The sequence below is a fragment of the Mixophyes fleayi genome, chromosome 3 (genome assembly GCF_038048845.1).
Source record: "Mixophyes fleayi isolate aMixFle1 chromosome 3, aMixFle1.hap1, whole genome shotgun sequence".
Lineage (NCBI taxonomy): Eukaryota > Metazoa > Chordata > Amphibia > Anura > Limnodynastidae > Mixophyes > Mixophyes fleayi.
Genome location: NC_134404.1, coordinates 70236679 through 70255617, shown reverse-complemented (window position 1 = coordinate 70255617; position 18939 = coordinate 70236679). Strand labels below are relative to the sequence as shown.

Here is an 18939-nt window from a genome sequence, read left to right as displayed (position 1 = left end):
TAGACTCCGCGCCCCGGAATGAGCATCAGTTATTGGCAGTTACACAGGACTCACTAAACATTCACCAGATTTTGTGACACAGTAGAGAGCCAGACTGCTTAGCATTAGGGTAAACAACGTGGTATTGTTTGAAGCTGTCTGTGGCTGATGTCTGCAGGGTGTTAGTGCCAGAAGTACTACAAGTGATTTTAGAAGGTATCAGAAGTGCTACAAGTGGTGTCACGTGGTGAATGACAGAGGTATATCTCCCGGGTTTTCTCTCTTGTATGCTTTAAAACCTTGGGAAGATTGTCTTGTGTGGGAAGGAGCTTCCCAAATAGTGCATTCAGCATTCAGCTTTAGGGAGAACTGGTAAGGGTCCCTGGGGTTGTAAATGGAGAAATAAGGATGGGCTCCATGAACAAGGCCCAATCAAGTTGTTCTAATCTCCCAGGCTCACAGCAGAGTAATCAGGATTTGCACCTGAAAGATGCTGATAAAAAGCTGCTAGGCAATTTTCTCTGTCTCTCACTCATGGGGAGGCGGTTGGTGCCTCCTGAGAGCCTCTGTAACTGGTATGCAACTACCTCTATGTCTTGTATGTGTCTGGGACACAAGGTCCTTCACAGGAGAGAGGGTTTTCCTATGGGTTTAGTTAGCACTAGACAGGCAAGGTATTTATTTTGAAGCTTTCTTTGTTTTTTTCTGTTTCATAAAACTGGCTGAGGCCAGTTGTTCCAAAAACCCGGCACTTGTGTGACTTCTCTGCTGCTGTTCACTACCATCTACCCCGGGAGATGGCACCTGTTCCCCTAGCACGGTTACAATATTATATGTAGTATGTATAAAGTTCAACTGCATGGATAGATTCCTTTTACATGATGTTATAAGTAAATTTTTTCATTCTTTATTTGTTTTGTTCCACTTTAAGTCCTAGTGTATAAAAGGAGAACTTTGCATGAAACATTCCTAACTGCACGGGACGCCATCATTACTTGAAGCAATATAAAGGTTAATACAAACAAATTACAAGTAATTCCTGACCCAGGGCACCCGATAACCATAACAGCTTTTTGTGACCTCAAGGCATCTGATAACTATGACAGCTACTCCTGAGGTGTGCCAAGTGATAAAGATACATTTATAATGTGGAATGTGGATGGAGCAGTAGCTTTGAGATATATTGAGATGTAGTGATATATCCGTCTATGTATGCTCACTCTACTAATGAAGAACAGCAAAAGAATAAGCAATCAGAGTGTCTTTTAAATGTTTCCTGTACCAGGTGTAAGTAAAAGGAGATGGATCTGAGGGTATACTTTCAGCTCTTATGGCAGTGAATGAATAAAGAGCGCAACTATATGTGTGAGCAATTTAAAAGAATGAAAGCAACCCTATGTAATCCTGATTCACTGGGGCATGTACATTAAGGAATGCTCTCAACTACAGCTGAGTGAAATACAGCAAGATTTGCACAAATCAAGTTTTGAGGTGGGCAAGCCATTTCCCAAGCAGCCATAAACCGTTTGGGTATGCTGGTACTTGTAGAACTATAAGCAGGGCCGTCTCTTCCATAGGGCACGATGGGCAGGTGCCCGGAGGCCCTGAAGCTCAAGGGGCCCGTCAGAGGCAGCTAAAAAAAAAAAGAAGAAGAAAATACTTACCTTGCTCTCAGCTGGCGATCCGGCTCCCTCCCTGGTCTCCTCCTCCATGCTGCCCTCGCAGTGCATGTCGGGCGTGACGTCATCACGCCGCCCGACATCCATTGCGGAGCGCCGCACGGAGGAGACCAGGGAGGGAGCCGGATCGCCAGCTGAGAGCAAGGTAAGTATTTTCTTCTTTTTTTTTTTTGGAACTTTTTTCTCTCGCTGCCTCTGACGGGCCCCCTGGGCTGCAGGGCCCATATATATAATCTTTTTTTTCTTTTTTCTATAAATATAGGGGCCCCGGTGCACTGCATTGCCCGGGGGCCCCAAATGTTGTTAAGAGGACCCTGACTATAAGTGCCAGTATACCCAAGCTTTCCACAGCATGCTAGCATTTATAGAACTACAAGAACCAGCATTGCTGGGACCTCATGTGCCACATAAAATATTATTGTAAAAAAATACTTTTTTTTAAATAAAAACATACCCATTCCCTTGTTCACTAATGTATTAATCACCTAATTCCAGACATCTTCTTATTTCTTCAAGCTTTTAATCCACAAGAAACAAAAAACATGTTTCATGACCGTCTGTGGATCCTCACCCTGACTAAAGGGCCAGAAGGCTTGTTAACAACTAACCAATCGAGAAAGAATACGCTCTGATTGGTCAGAGCATTACAAAGCCACTCTGACAGCCCCTACGTGTGATCTAGCTGCAATGAACTAGCATATTCATTTTTATGGAGGAGATACATGCCTTTTTAATATGGATGGGGTGCATCTTACTGAGACTGGCCTGAATATAGAGTGCTCGGAGATGCAAGACGCAGTGGAGAAATCAGTTGGTCTGTGGCAGGCTTACCGTGTAGGGATCCTGGACGGTCTTGGCTGATGTGGATTACCCATTTGTTGGTAAAGATGCCTAGTGATTTTGAAAATGTACCCTCCAAGAGCAAGGTCCCATAGTGATGATGGGAACGGAAAAGCTACATCCAAGGGCAAGGTCTGGAGGGGATGGTGGTGTTTGTTGTGGCTGACCTCTCAAGCAGACATACAGCAGCTGGGGTGGGGGTTAATGTTGGTGGTTAAAGATCTCCAGGCCTCTACATACTTGTGGTTAGTGATGAGGGAGGGAAATAATTAAATATGGGAAAATTGTGTGGTGTTATATAAAAAGGGTGTTGAATAAACAAGGTATATTTGGCAGGTATTGTTTTATATAATATTTACTTTTGATCCATTTAGACTGCTTTGTTTAAGATTCCATCTTTACTGCAGTAAACTGCAAGTATTTAATAAACACAAATGACAATGTTGCTGAAGGCATTGCATGGTTTGTAAATAAAGTATCATTAATGGCATTTGTCTTCTGTCCATTGATACATGTATACAAACCTTTTTAACTTAAAGAGTAAACCCTCTAGGCCTTCAAGCCTGGAAAAAATAGAATGAGCTAAATGCGTCACTATGTCAGATGTCAGCTGATCACATCTTGTCCAATCAGCTTAGAAAAGACACTGTGTTAGCTTACAGTCATTTGTCCAATCAGCTGAGAACTGTGGTGGGTGCAAATGGACCCAATCCGGTCAAAGATGTTTTTATTCAAAAGACCAAGGCAGCTCCTTATTTACGACACACAGTGAATAGTAGTAGCGATATATGCTGTAGCAGTTTATCTTTTACTTAATTTTCATGTTAACTTAACAAAACTTTACAAAAATAGATAGGATATAACATTTCCCTTATTATACATTTTACTTTCAGTATATAAGTATACTATACTATTGTACGTCAGCACCCACTTTAAGAACTTACGTGTGCCAGTCAGGTGAAGTTTGAGATTGCAAACTAGTTTACCAGTATGAAATGTCCGTTAACCCTGTTCACGTATTAATAGATATTTAATACACAGAGCTTTAAAAGTGCTTTCATCAAGACTTTATGTGTTGTCCCTGCTACTCAATGCCCCTGTTTGCTGCATAATACAGTGGAGGTGGGCAGATTGCAGGAGGTTGCACGGCTCTTCCGGGAGAACTCTTACAGGAGTCTCTCGGACATTCTGAGAAACTATGCCCTTACCCCACTTAGCTGCTTCAGCAGATCTGCTTCCTTTCATTTATCACCCAATCTCAATTATTTCCCAAACACTGTAACACATTTATGTGAAGAGAAAGATTGTAAGCTTGTGAGCCGGGCCCTCTTACTGCTCTGTCTGTCTGTATTACCCAGTATTGTTTTATTACTGTGTCTGTTCCCAAATGCAAGGCGCTACTGAATATGCTGGCGCTTTATAAATAAATGCTGATGAAGTGCTTACCTTTCCACCACATCTTCTCCATTCCAACACGTAGAACCATCTCTCACGGCCAAGTCCCCATCGCATAAACGCTCTGCCAATGTGGTATAAAATGTTCTTGATGGCTTCATGTACTTGATAAATTCTCTGAAACAAATAGAGACTATTGTGGGTCACCCTGGTCAACTGATGGTAACGTACTTAATGAACCGGAGGGCCCCATGACACAAATGCACTACCTTATGTCACCGAAAACAAATGAAAACAAAAAAAATGTCACAATGTGCCGACAACGCGTTAATCTGTAAAAGGTCAGTTAGAAACCACAAAATCTGTGGACCTGCAATCTTCTTTATCTGTGCGAGCGCGCCTAGTTGTCCACCTAGGACAAGCCCCATTTGAAGCCCCACGCCCATGTCACAAGTCTTTGGAGACACCGCTGTAAAAACAATCTGGTTTTTTGAATCTTTTTATTACTGTTTTCAAATTGTGTCTTGAAATGCACTATCCCACAGAAGTGCAAATATTAACTGCATATAGCTTCACATTAAAAGTATAGTTAGGAAACCTGATCTCTAGGACCTTTGAGGTGACAGAGAATTTAATGTCTTTTGCCTTGAAAATGCTGTGTGGCCAAATGCAAAGCAGGAAAAAACACTTTAAATGCAATCTCCACCTCTTCATCTCATTTAAATGCTAAATCTTGTGTTTCCACTTTAGTGCACAAGTATCATACTCCAGCAGACGCAGTCATCTTGCTCATCCGTTTGGCTTCCCACTAAACTTGGCTCAGTCACACAAAATTAGGCATGTAATGCTTCAATGGGGCAGTTGCTCTGTGATTTTGCCCTTTTGTGGTTCATAATTGACCTTATATAAAGCTGCATATACTGCTATATACAGTATTAAAATGTCAGATTTTTTTTGTACTTATAATAATTTGAAGAAAACAAAACTTGAAAACACAAAAGAAACAGAAAAAACACAAGAAGAAGAAAGCAAGCACGAATAACAAAAAAACAAAGACAAATGGGATTGTGACTATGATTTGTGACCTTACACTGTAATGTAATAAATAAGTGTGCTCAAATAATACCTGGATATGTAAGCTCTCTATAATGTGCTAACAAAAAACATGGTAACTGAAGATATAATGTATGGCTTACATTCCATATGGACCCCCCTCGTGTCTTGTAGATATATATATATATATATATATATATAAATGCAAATGTTGATTTTTGATTTACGTCACATATGACAGAAAAGTACATAGGGATGTTAAATGTAAGTTATTTTTTAAAATAAATTCTAGTTGCAAAACCCGCAGTGAGGCAATTGACATATTAAACTCGGGGATCGGGGGATGCTGAATAAAGCTACAGATCCTGTTTTCATTCTAATACTTTAATAACCACATGTTCTAATACTTTCCTCCAGCAGGGGACAGCGCTAAGCAAATGCTTAACATTCATAACTGTACAACATCTGATAAGTGACTATTTAGCAGCTGGTGAAATGAAATCCTATAGGTATGTTGTTATATATGAAAACTCCAGGGGTTAACATTTGAGGTGCTGCAGGCTTTCATGCCCAAAGGCATAAAAATAATGTTTTTGAACATGCTGGACACATTGGAGTGCAAATCATGATGCAAACATAATTTTTTACACTAATACCTGCTTCCATTGACTTCTCTAAAAAGTAAGTGTGGCCTAAAGGTGGTTGTATTAAGAAAAATAAATGGAAAGGTATAATTAGTGAAGTTTAATGCTATAGGTGTCTGAAATCAATCTGTATTTATATAGTTCACTGTCTTCCCCCTGTGCTTTGCAGTCACGTTTGTAGAAATCCTGGTGCATTACTTCACTAGTTATGCAAGCTGGGACTACAGAGAACTGTCCCCTTGTAGAACCTTTCCCCTGTATGTCTAATAACGAGAGCAATCTATGTTTACTGCATGCTTGCCTACGTTTCAAACCTCACAGAGGAGGTCATGTGACAGGGAGTAGGAGGGGGTGCCCCTGCTAGATAATGCCAAAAATCATAGCATTTAATATCAGGGGGGCGGGCTTAATGACACAATATCGCACCATTAAGCTCCACCTCCATCACAGTCAGTGAGGATGCCTACTCTTCCAGGAGTCCGGGAGGACTCCCCGAAATTCTGTCATCACTCCTGCTAAGCACCTTTACCATACATCAAGGGGTGTACTTCCATCCATCACTAATAATATATAATAGTATAATAATAATAATATAAATATACAGATTGAGTAGTAGTAGTCTCTTTAGCACAAATGTCCTATAATTAATGTTTGTTTTTCTTCTAAAATACTGCCAAATAGTCTTTATGGCTGAATGGCTAAAATTAATCATGCAAATGAGGGGACATTGGGACTGTTTCTATGATGTATAGCAATTTTGTGTGTGATGCTTATTATTACATTGCTCAAAGTACGTTTGCTGATGACCTGTGTGCCCAGTTTTGTGAAACAGTGCAAAAACTAGAATCAATTTATAGAGCAAAATAAGTTAGAGGGGTTTAGAGGGTGCATGTTAAAGGTGCTCCTTGCTGTGCAGAGGGGTGCACAGCATACATGCCAGCATTTGAAATCTGGGAATCAGGATAATGACTGTCACCTGAAAAGGTGGCATGGTCGCGTCATACACAGGGTGCCCATGGGCGTGTCAAGCACTTCTAAGTGTTAAGTTACCCCAAGCACTCTCCCCTCCACTCCTGTAAAAACGCCCCTCCGAAGCCTTGCACACCAGTAATCAGGACACACATACCAACAGTCGCAGCAGATAGGATGGCGCAGCAGTCCACTAGAGTCGGACTTGATCAGGACAGTCCTTTTGCAGTGTGAAAATGACTGTCCTATATCTTCCAACTAATTTACTCGCTAGCTCTGAGTTGACAAAGTCCTATACTTTTAATGGGATGAATTTAGTGCCTTCAGGCGCCTTGTTGGGGAAGCATATTTCTAGGTGCACTCTGCCCAATGCAACACCAAGCTTCAAACACACCAACATAAAGACAGGCCCAACAACCTCCACTCTCGTGATTAATTAAACCCATGAATGAGACTAAATTGGGCAGTATTTTAAGTGAAAACTAGAAAAGTTGAATTAAATAAAAGTGGTGGGTTTATAGTATTAGGAAGTTGGACTTCTAATGTGACATTTACACTTTTGCACAGTGCACCTCTCTAACCACCTAGGTGCACTTCTAGCTTGCAGAGTACTTTCCCAATAGCAAAGAGGGGTCATGCTCCTTGATGTTCGCTGGACGGACCAACAAGGCACGTGGATGGAAAAAAAACATGTTTTGTGCAGCGCTTAGAGTGCATTTCATTAATTCTCTCCATTGTGTGTTTTGTGATGTGTAAATCTCTTCCTAAGAAAAACCATAGCACTTTAATTAATTGTGTGCACATGGATAGAAAACGAAAAAATATTTTAGGCTGTGCATCAAGTGTTCCAGCTGTGCAAGCACTAAAGGCACCATAGCCCTTATCGGACAGCAGGGATGGGCAACAGTTGTTATTAGAGAAGATCACAAAACAATGATTCCTTCAAATGTCTAAAATTTAGCAATCTGTTAAAGTATAGATGAGTTCAAAGCTGTGAATGTTACTTTTATGTTGGCACATCGGTATAAGTACATAGGTATATGTGTAACATGATCAGTGTGAGTTTTGCTGTATACATTTTCATTAGTCTGTGCAAACAAATAATACTCAGTCAGGTCTAAACCTGCATAGAAGACAAGAATTGAATACAGCTGGATAAGCGGGGTCCTACAGAGAGACATGCAGCAACCAAACATAATGTTATTGACCAGCAGGAGGCTGAGGAGCACAAACATTCCAAGAGGAGCAATGGGCTTGTGGGTTTGTCTTACCGAGAAATTCTTTTCAAGCTGCGCGGCTTGTCATTCTTCGAAGCTTTCAGAGGCAAAGAGCTGGGGAATTCAAGGTGGAGTAAAAAGCACCACCAAAAAGAGGAGGATGAAGGAAAGCAGTGTATCAGGCAAAGTGTAGGAGAAACAGAGAAAAAGGTTAATCAAACAAAAGATTTATTTAAACTTCATTCAGCATACAGTGGCAAAAGCATACATAGCAAGAAGAAAAAGAGGATTTGGAGATCATGCACAGTGGTTCAGATGCATAAGATTATTATAATTCCTTGGAAAAAGCAGCTGGCAGTGTCTGGAAACATACATATATAAAATGTGTATGTATTGCCTATATATAGATGGTGATATCCTGTAAGAAGGAGAACAGAAACAAAATTTCCGTGGTCAGATCCCATAGGGTTCTAGGCGACGTAGTGTTTTGGATCCCCTTCTCACCCACATTTTTTTTTTAAAAGACAAACATAAAAATTGGTTAGAGTAATATGGCCACTAGGTTGCCTAATGAATCTTCCGGCTATGGCTAGGATAACGTTGAAATACCTTCTCATATGTCCAAGAGAGTGGAGTTTTTCTGCTGAAGGCACTTCGACCTTCTCTTCTTTTTTCAGCTTGACCTCAGGCAACACTTTGACTGGACTTTCTTGTAGTTCCCCACAGACCTTTTCCACCTGTAAGAAAACACAATCAGGCTGTGATGAAAGATGGCAAACACCTCACAGGATAGAAGAATGCTCTTTCCTCTGTAAAGTAAGCCACAACATAGAACAAAAGATTGCATTTCTGTCCAATCACACCAATATACAACTGAGACACACATTCTACATTTCAATCATCTGATTGTAAGGAATGACTGATGAGAAATACAATCAGCATACAGAAAAAACAAGTGAACTATATATTTGAACTTGGTCATTGGTAGGGACAAATTCATAACTCCCAACATGTATGCAGGCAAAATTACAACAAAAAGCCTTACTCTAACCCACCAAAATTAACCCTAATTCACCTACCTTTGGTACTTTTTGGCAAAGTCCCACCCACTTATTAGCAAGCCTAGCCCATTCCAGGTCCATTAATGAGTCCTGCCAAAATTAGGACTATTGGAACGCAAACAAACCTGTTAGTAAGCCAAGTATTTGCAAAATAATTGAAGTGCAACACCTCCCCTTACCAATAAATAATGGGGTACAATCAGTGGTCGAATTGGGGGTGTATAGGGTGGTATGCCATACCGCCACTTCTACTACTGTCTTCATTGTACTATATAATTCCATTCACTTACATTCCCATTACATTTTTCATAAGGTCACTTCTAGATTTCCACTTTGAGCACTGGGTACAATTACAAAACATGCTGGGGGCACAGTCAAAAAAAACTTTTTGTTTAATAGCCAATGTGCCTGGATGGTCGCCCAGTACACATGAAGATGCCTAATTTTTCTGTGCTTTCTGGAAGCTACACTGCAAATTAACAGTGGTGCAGTCCAGTCTTTTTGTGGAGTGGGAGTAGAGTGGAATTGGCTGCGCCCCTCTGCACAGTAATGAGCACTCTAATCTCAAAGTATTATTATTATTATTATTTATATTTATAGGGCGCCACTAGGTGTCCGTAGCGCCGTACAGGGACAGACAGAAATACAGTACAGGGTGAGACATCACGGAACAGTTAACAAAAAGCACAGTAACTCGGAAGCTCAAAGTACAGCTAGATGACAGACGAGAGCCCCAGCGGGGTAGCTAGAGGGGTAGAAGGGCCTCGCGGAAGAGACAAGGAGCTGGAGAGCAGAGTTAAAGTGGTGGAGAACAGGAGGAGAGGAGGCCCTGCTCGAAGGAGCGTACAATCTAAGGGGAGGGTAGGACGGACAGAGACGCAAGGGTAGGAGGAGGAAAGGGGGAGAGTGGAGGCAAAGACGGAGGGGGGGGAGAGGAGAGCGACGAGGAGGGAGGTAGGTGGGAGACAGGAAGGAGGGCAGTTAAGTGGGGGACTGGAAGGCTATAAGGAAGAGGTGGGTTTTTAAGGCCCGTTTGAAGCTGGATAAGTTGGGTGAAGTTCTGATGGAGCGGGGGAGCTGGTTCCAGTGGAGGGGGGCAGCACGGGAGAAGTCTTGGATGCGAGCGTGGGAGGAGGTGACCAGGGGGGAAGAGAGGCGACGGTCATTGGCCGAACGCAGAGGGCGGGATGGAGCATGGATGGAGATGAGGCTCGAGATGTAGGGAGCAGTGGAGTTGGAGAGGGCCTTGAAGGTAAGTGTAAGGAGCTTGAACACGATTCTGTAGGGGAAGGGGAGCCAGTGAAGGGATTGGTAGAGGGGGGAGACAGAGGAGGAGTGGCGAGAAAGGAAAATAAGCCGAGCGGCAGCATTGAGAAGGGAGCGACGCGGTCTCACTCTGCATATTAAATTTCATTTCAACACTGCTCTGCAAAACTATGTGCACTGGTGTGCCTACTCCATACACTGCAAGGCACACCTTCACTCCACCCAAGTCCTTCCCTTCGCCTGTTCCGAACTTCTGCACCTCTGCAAACATACTCCTAACACACCGGGTAAACCCGTGATTCTTCATGGAAATCTAGGCATGCTTGTGTACAGTGAGCAGCATGGTGGGTTCAGAGCTGCTTTAGCACTACATAGTGGATGCTTTGCACGTCATAAATTTCCTCCACTTAGGGCTGAGAGATTCATAGCGTGGACTGCAACAGTTCAGTTTTTGTTAAATGCTGTAAAGTGACTGTCATGATTCTGGCTTTCTCAAGACAATTATGAAAATAATATGTTAAAGTTGTTAGAATCTATCCTAATAGCAGAGTTTACTTTAGTCAAAATAGTTTATAGCAAATCACTGTGCACACTCAGTTGCCACTGTATTAGGTACTTATTTTTATCGAAGGAAACTGATTTTCTAAAATATTTGGGTCAATCCAACTTCAGTATATTATGTTTATAAAAAAAATAATTGATCAAAGCAATATTTCCCCCTAATACACGTTTGTGAAGACCACTGTATATATTTGTAACCTCTGAAAGTAACAAATTAAAAAATTATCTAGGGGGTATATTTATCAAGCTGCAAGTTTTTTGCGGGTTTGAAAGTGGAGATGTTGCCTATAGCAACCAATTCTAGTATTCATTTATTTTGTACATTCTACAAAATGATAGCTAGAATCTGATCTCCACTTTTATAACCCGCAGGAAACTCGCAGCTTGATAAAGTGACCCCAAGGAATCATTTTTGTGAGTATATGTCTATGTTTAAATTACATATAGAGAGAAGTTGTACTGTGCAATTGTCTATATGTACAACATAACAAAACAATTCTGAATTGTATAAAGAACAGTAATTATGTAGTAGTGCAGAAGGCAGATATGAAAACTAGAATTAGAAAAGTAAAAAAAAACAGGATTATTTTTAATGATATATCTGCTTTAGCTCAAATAAGTATTTGCTATTCCACAAGCAAAATACTTTCAACTAAAGCCATCATTATATATCCTCCCTAAAACTGAATATGGTAAATCTCATGGAATGAGAAATTCACAAAATGAATCAGTGTTTATGTGTCAGGAGCAAATTTATCCAGAAAAAAACAAGTGTTTTTTCGGCAATTGCACTTTTTTTTTCGGTTCGCCTAATATCAAAAAGGGTTGATGCGGCCGAAGGTAAGATTTTCAAGCAGGATTTGCTTTTGCATGGGGAAGCCTATTTAACAAGTATCGTGTTGGTACAAGTACCAGCACAATGATCGTTCTGTTATGGCCATCTCAAGATGGCACTAACAGAAGAAAACAATTGAAAAAAAGCTTTACTATTTAAATAAAGCATTTTTCAATGTTTGAAAGTTTTATAAATATTACAGTTAACACTGCTACTATGTGCAGAAAAACAGCATATAAGCACAGTTGTCTAGGATAGTAAATGCACAAAGCACCCATATGCTGTTAGGCTACTGATAGCTCACCTCACTTTACTTTTCAATTTTAATTGTGCTATTGCCCTATGAACTTGATTGAAAGTAGGGATGAGCGCACTCGGATTTATGAAATCCGAGCCCACCCGAACGTTGCGGATCCGAGTCGGATCCGAGACAGATCCGGGTATTGGCGCCAAATTCAAATGTGAAACTGAGGCTCTGACTCATAATCCCGTTGTCGGATCTCGCGATACTCGGATCCTATAAATTCCCCGCTAGTCGCCGCCATCTTCACTCGGGCATTGATCAGGGTAGAGGAAGGGTGTCTTAGGTGGTCCTCTGTCCTGGTAGATCTTGTGCTGTGCTGTTTAGTTCTGTGCTGTGCTGTTTAGTTCTGTGCTGTGCTGTGCTGTGCTGTGCTGTGCTGTGCTGTGTTCTGCAGTATCAGTCCAGTGGTGCTGTGTGCTGTGCTCTGTCCTTCTGAGGTCAGTGGTGCTGCTGGGTCCTGTGCTGTGTCCTGTTCAGTCCAGTGGTGCTGTGTCCTGTGCTCTGTGCTTCTAAGGGCATAGTTATTTCCCCAATATTCCCCTGTGTTTAAAAAAATAAAAAAAAGTTTTTTTTAAAAATACCAAAAACTACTTTAATTTTTTTTAATTACCACAAAATTTGCACAACCAATCCTGCAGTATAAGCCCATTGGTACTGCAATATTACCAAGTTCACACATTCAGCAGTAAAAGTCCAGTGGTACTGCAATATTACAAAGTTTACACATTCTGCAGTATCAGTCCAGTGGTGCTGTGTCCTGTGCTCTGTCCTGCTGAGTTCCGTAGTGCTGCTGGGTCCTGTGCCGTGTCCTGTTCAGTCCAGTGGTGCTGTGTCCTGTGCTCTGTGCTTCTAAGGGCATAGTTATTTCCCCATTATTCCCAAGTTTTTAAAAAATAAAAAAAAAGTAAAAAAAAATAAAAAATGTAAAAAAAAAAAAAAATATATAATAATTATAACCAAATTTGCAAAACCAATCCAGCAGTATAAGTCCATTGGTACTGCAATATTACAAAGTTCACACATTCTGCAGTATCAGTCCAGTGGTGCTGTGTCCTGTGCTCTGTTCTGCTGAGGTCCGTAGTGCTGCTGGGTCCTGTGCCGTGTCCTGTTCAGTCCAGTGGTGCTGTGTCCTGTGCTCTGTGCTTCTAAGGGCATAGTTATTTCCCCATTATTCCCAAGTTTTTAAAAAATAAAAAAAAGTAAAAAAAAAATAAAAAATTAAAAAATAAATAAATAAATATAATAATTATAACCAAATTTGCAAAACCAATCCAGCAGTATAAGTCCATTGGTACTGCAATATTACAAAGTTCACACATTCTGCAGTATCAGTCCAGTGGTGCTGTGTCCTGTGCTCTGTCCTGCTGAGTTCCGTAGTGCTGCTGGGTCCTGTGCCGTGTCCTGTTCAGTCCAGTGGTGCTGTGTCCTGTGCTCTGTGCTTCTAAGGGCATAGTTATTTCCCCACTATTCCCAAGTTTTTTAAAAATAAAAAAAAAGTAAAAAAAAATAAAAAATTTAAAAAAAAAAAAATATATAATAATTATAACCAAATTTGCAAAACCAATCCAGCAGTATAAGTCCATTGGTACTGCAATATTACCAAGTTCACACATTCTTCAGTATCTTGTGCTACATATAATGGAGACCAAAAATTTGGAGGATAAAGTAGGGAAAGATCAAGACCCACTTCCTCCTAATGCTGAAGCTGCTGCCACTAGTCATGACATAGACGATGAAATGCCATCAACGTCGTCTTCCAAGCCCGATGCCCAATCTCGTAGTACCGGGCATGTAAAATCCAAAAAGCCCAAGTTAAGAAAAAGTAGCAAAAAGAGAAACTTAAAATCATCTGAGGAGAAACGTAAAGTTGCCAATATGCCATTTACGACACGGAGTGGCAAGGAACGGCTTAGGCCCTGGCCCGTGTTCATGACTAGTGGTTCAGCTTCACCCACGGATCTTAGCCCTCTTCCTCCTCCCCCCCCTACAAAAAATTGAAGAGAGTTATGCTGTCAGCAACAAAACAGCAAACAACTCTGCCTTCTAAAGAGAAATTATCACAAATCCACAAGGCGAGTCCAAGGATGTTGGTGGTTGTCAAGCCTGACCTTCCCATCACTGTACGGGAAGAGGTGGCTCGGGAGGAGGCTATTGATGATGTAGCTGGCGCTGTGGAGGAACTTGATGATGAGGATGGTGATGTGGTTATTGTAAATGAGGCACCAGGGGGGGAAACAGCTGATGTCCATGGGATGAAAAAGCCCATCGTCATGCCTGGTCAGAAGACCAAAAAATGCACCTCTTCGGTCTGGAGTTATTTTTATCCAAATCCAGACAACCAATGTATGGCCATATGTAGCTTATGTAAAGCTCAAATAAGCAGGGGTAAGGATCTTGCCCACCTAGGAACATCCTCCCTTATACGTCACCTGAATAACCTTCATAGTTCAGTGGTTAGTTCAGGAACTGGGGCTAGGACCCTCATCGGTACAGGGACACCTAAATCCCATGGTCCAGTTGGATACACACCAGCAACACCCTCCTCGTCAACTTCCTCCACAATCTCCATCAGATTCAGTCCTGCAGCCCAAGTCAGCAGCCAGACTGATTCCTCCTCAATACGGGATTCATCCGAGGAATCCTGCAGCGGTACGCCTACTACTGCCACTGCTGCTGTTGCTGCTGTTAGTCGGTCATCTTCCCAGAGGGGAAGTCGTAAGACCGCTAAGTCTTTCACAAAACAATTGACCGTCCAACAGTCGTTTGCCATGACCACAAAATACGATAGTAGTCACCCTATTGCAAAGCGTATAACTGCGGCTGTAACTGCAATGTTGGTGTTAGACGTGCGCCCGGTGTCCGCCATCAGTGGAGTGGGATTTAGAGGGTTGATGGAGGTATTGTGTCCCCGGTACCAAATCCCCTCGAGATTCCACTTCACTAGGCAGGCGATACCAAAAATGTACAGAGAAGTACGATCAAGTGTCCTCAGTGCTCTTAAAAATGCGGTTGTACCCACTGTCCACTTAACCACGGACATGTGGACAAGTGGTTCTGGGCAAACGAAGGACTATATGACTGTGACAGCCCACTGGGTAGATGCATCCCCTTCCGCAGCAACAGCAACAGCTGCATCAGTAGCAGCATCTACAAAATGGCTGCTCATGCAAAGGCAGGCAACATTGTGTATTACAGGCTTTAATAAGAGGCACAACGCTGACAACATATTAGAGAAAATGAGGGAAATTATCTCCCAGTGGCTTACCCCACTTAGACTCTCATGGGGATTTGTGGTGTCAGACAATGCCAGTAACATTGTGCGGGCATTAAATATGGGCAATTTCCAGCACGTCCCATGTTTTGCCCACACCATTAATTTGGTGGTGCAGCATTACCTCAAGAGTGACAGGGGTGTGCAGGAGATGCTTGCGGTGGCGCGCAAAATTGCTGGACACTTTCGGCATTCAGCCAGTGCCTACCGCAGACTAGAGGCACATCAAAAAAGCATGAACCTGCCCTGCCATCACCTCAAACAAGAGGTTGTGACGCGCTGGAACTCCACCCTCTATATGCTGCAGAGGATGGAGGAGCAGCAAAAGGCCATTCAGGCCTACACAGCCACCTACGACATAGGCAAAGGAGTGGGGATGCGCCTCAGTCAAGCGCAGTGGAGACTGATTTCCGTGTTGTGCAAGGTTCTGCAGCCATTTGAACTTGCCACACGAGAAGTCAGTTCCGACACTGCCAGCTTGAGTCAGGTCATTCCCCTGATCAGGCTGTTGCAGAAGCAGCTAGAGAAAGTGAGGGAGGAGCTGGTAAGCCATTGCGATTACACCAAGCATGTAGCTCTTGTGGATGTAGCCCTTCGTACGCTTTGCCAGGATCCGAGGGTGGTCACTCTTTTAAAGTCAGAGGAATACATTCTGGCCACCGTGCTCGATCCTCGGTTTAAAGCGTATGTTGTGTCTCTGTTTCCGGCGGACACAAGTCTACAGCGGTGCAAAGACCTGCTGGTCAGGAGATTGTCCTCTGAAGAGGACCGTGACATGCCAACAGCTCCACCCTCATTTTCTTCCACAACTATGGCTGCGAGGAAAAAGCTCAGTTTTCCCAAAAGAGGCACTGGCGGGGATGCTGATAACATCTGGTCCGGACTGAAGGACCTGCCAACCATTGCAGACATGTCTACTCTCGCTGCATTGGATGCTGTCACAATAGAAAAAATTGTGGATGATTACTTTGCTGACACCATCCAAGTAGACATGTCAGACAGTCCATATTGTTACTGGCAGGAAAAAAAGGCAGTTTGGAAGCCCCTGTACAAACTGGCTCTATTTTACCTGAGTTGTCCCCCCTCCAGTGTGTACTCGGAAAGAGTTTTTAGTGCAGCGGGGAACCTGGTCAGTGAGCGGCGAAGGAGGTTGCTTCCTCAGAACGTTGAAAAAATGATGTTTATAAAAATGAATAATCAATTCCTCAATGAAGTACAGCACTGCCCTCCAGATACTACAGAGGGACCTGTGGTTGTGGAGTCCAGCGGGGACGAATTGATAATGTGTGATGAGGAGGAAGTACACACTGTAGGGGGAGAGGAATCAGAGGTTGAGGATGAGGACGACATCTTGCCTCAGTAGAGCCTGTTTAGTCTGTACAGGGAGAGATGAATAGCTTTTTTGGTGTGGGGGCCCAAACAAACCAATCATTTCAGCCAAAGTTGTTTGGTAGGCCCTGTCGCTGAAATGATTGGTTTGTTAAAGTGTGCATGTCCTATTTCAACAACATAAGGGTGGGTGTGAGGGCCCAAGGACAATTCCATTTTGGAACTTTTTTTTTTGCATTATATGACCAATCAACAGTTGTTTGCCATGTTCAAAAAGTAAAACCAAATTTTAAAAAATTCAAGAAATTAAACCAAAAGTAAAATGCCGTGTCATAATTTAAAACAAGAGTTTTTGACGTGCTCTAAAACTACTGTATTGTTGTTTATATTTTATAAACACTACACTTGAAAGCTTGAGTCTTTCAATAAAAAAGTAACTGTCCATTGCACGAATATTTGCAACAGGGACAATTTTAGGGTTAAGAAAGCCAACTAATAACACTTCGACGCTGTCTGTCTTTATAAACACTACACTTGGAAGTTGGAGGAGGTATTGTGGCCCCGGCACCAAATTTACTACCGGGGCCACTCCACTGTGCAGTCCATATTTAGGTGTATCAGATATTAAACAACGGTGACAGTTGATGCCCAATTTTTTAATTATATTGTGGCGTCGGTACCAAATTGTGTACCGGGGCCACCACACTACGCAGTCCAGATACTTGTTTGGTGGAATTCAGACCAGTTGAGGGTTTTATTATTATATTGTGGGGACCACTCTATCTATACCACACTACAACTCTATACCACTCTATTTCATACTTTAATTCTATTTAATACTTTAATTCTATTTCATACTTTAATTCTATTTAATACTTTAATTCTATTTCATACTTTAATTCTATTTAATACTTTAATTCTATTACTAATTACCATAAAGAGGAACTGCCGCTTCTATTTAATACTTTAATTCTATTAGTAGTTACCATAAAGAGGAACAAAATAAACCAATTTTACCAAAAGTATAATATGACTTAGACTTACAAACACTACACTTGAAAGATGGTGCCTTTAAATGAAAAAGTCAGTCTTCATTGCACGACTATGTGCAACAGGGACAGTTTTTTGGTTTACAAAGTCAACCAATAACACTTGGACCCTGTCTGTCTTTAACATACTTGATGGGATCTCAATGACGAATTGTCTGTACCATGTTTGGAGGAGGTATTGTGGCCCCGGTATCAAATTGGGTACCGGGGCCACCCCACTACGCAGTCCAGATACTTGTTTGGTGGAATTCTGACACGTGGAGGGTGTATTTATTTTATTGTGGTCCCGGTATCAAATTGGGTACCGGGGCCACCCCACTACGCAGTCCAGATACTTGTTTGGTGGAATTCTGACACGTGGAGGGTTTTTTAATTATATTGTGGCCTCGGTACCAAATTGTGTACCGGGGCCACCACACTACGCAGTCAAGATAGATAGATGCGTATCATAGATAAAGTACATTCAGTGGTGTGGGGCAAATTGAAAAATATTCAAAATGCACTGACATTATCAAAAACAAGAGGTTGTCACACGCTAAAACTCCAACATGTATATGATGGAGAGGATGGAGGAGCAGCCGTATGTGTAGTGTAATGCAGACCTGTTGAAGGTTTTTTATATATTTTATTGTGGTGCCCAGTGCCCACTCCTCTAGGCAGTCCAGGTACATTTATTGGTGCGATTCATAAAAGTTCAGGGTTTTTAATATATTGTGGTGACCCACTCCTCTACGCAGTCCAGGTACATTTATTGGTGCGAATCAAACAAGTTGATGGTTTTCTTATTATATATATTGTGGTGACCCACTCCTCTACGCAGTCCAGGTACATTTATTGGTGCGATTCATAAAAGTTCAGGGTTTTTAATATATTGTGGTGACCCACTCCTCTACGCAGTCCAGGTACATTTATTGGTGCGATTCATAAAAGTTCAGGGTTTTTAATATATATTGTGGTGACCCACTCCTCTACGCAGTCCAGGTACATTTATTGGTGCGAATCATAAAAGTTCAGGGTTTTTAATATATATTGTGGTGACCCACTCCTCTACGCAGTCCAGGTACATTTATTGGTGCGATTCATAAAAGTTCAGGGTTTTTAATATATTGTGGTGACCCACTCCTCTACGCAGTCCAGGTACATATATTGGTGCGATTCATAAAAGTTCAGGGTTTTTAATATATATTGTGGTGACCCACTCCTCTACGCAGTCCAGGTACATTTATTGGTGCGATTCATAAAAGTTCAGGGTTTTTAATATATATTGTGGTGACCCACTCCTCTACGCAGTCCAGGTACATTTATTGGTGCGAATCATAAAAGTTCAGGGTTTTTAATATATATTGTGGTGACCCACTCCTCTACGCAGTCCAGAAAGATACCTTGTTGCAACGTTTTGGACTAATAACTATATTGTGAGGTGTTCAGAATACACTGTAAATTAGTGGAAATGCTTGTTATTGAATGTTATTGAGGTTAATAATAGC

General features: G+C 41.9%; 1 protein-coding gene across 2 annotated transcripts in view; it reads right to left on the bottom strand.

Moving 5' to 3' along the window:
* The window catches only part of LOC142143668 (glypican-5-like), a 191828-nt gene that overhangs the window by 106123 nt on the left and 66766 nt on the right, over positions 1-18939 (bottom strand). Inside the window, exons 4-6 of one of the 2 annotated variants that reach the window (XM_075201692.1) lie at positions 8386-8513; positions 7831-7890; positions 3945-4070 (exon numbers count right to left, since the gene is read on the bottom strand). In XM_075201692.1, coding sequence (XP_075057793.1) covers positions 3945-4070; positions 7831-7890; positions 8386-8513 — 314 coding nt within the window. The remainder of the gene's footprint in view (positions 1-3944; positions 4071-7830; positions 7891-8385; positions 8514-18939) is intronic. The other variant, XM_075201693.1, reaches the window with a different exon arrangement.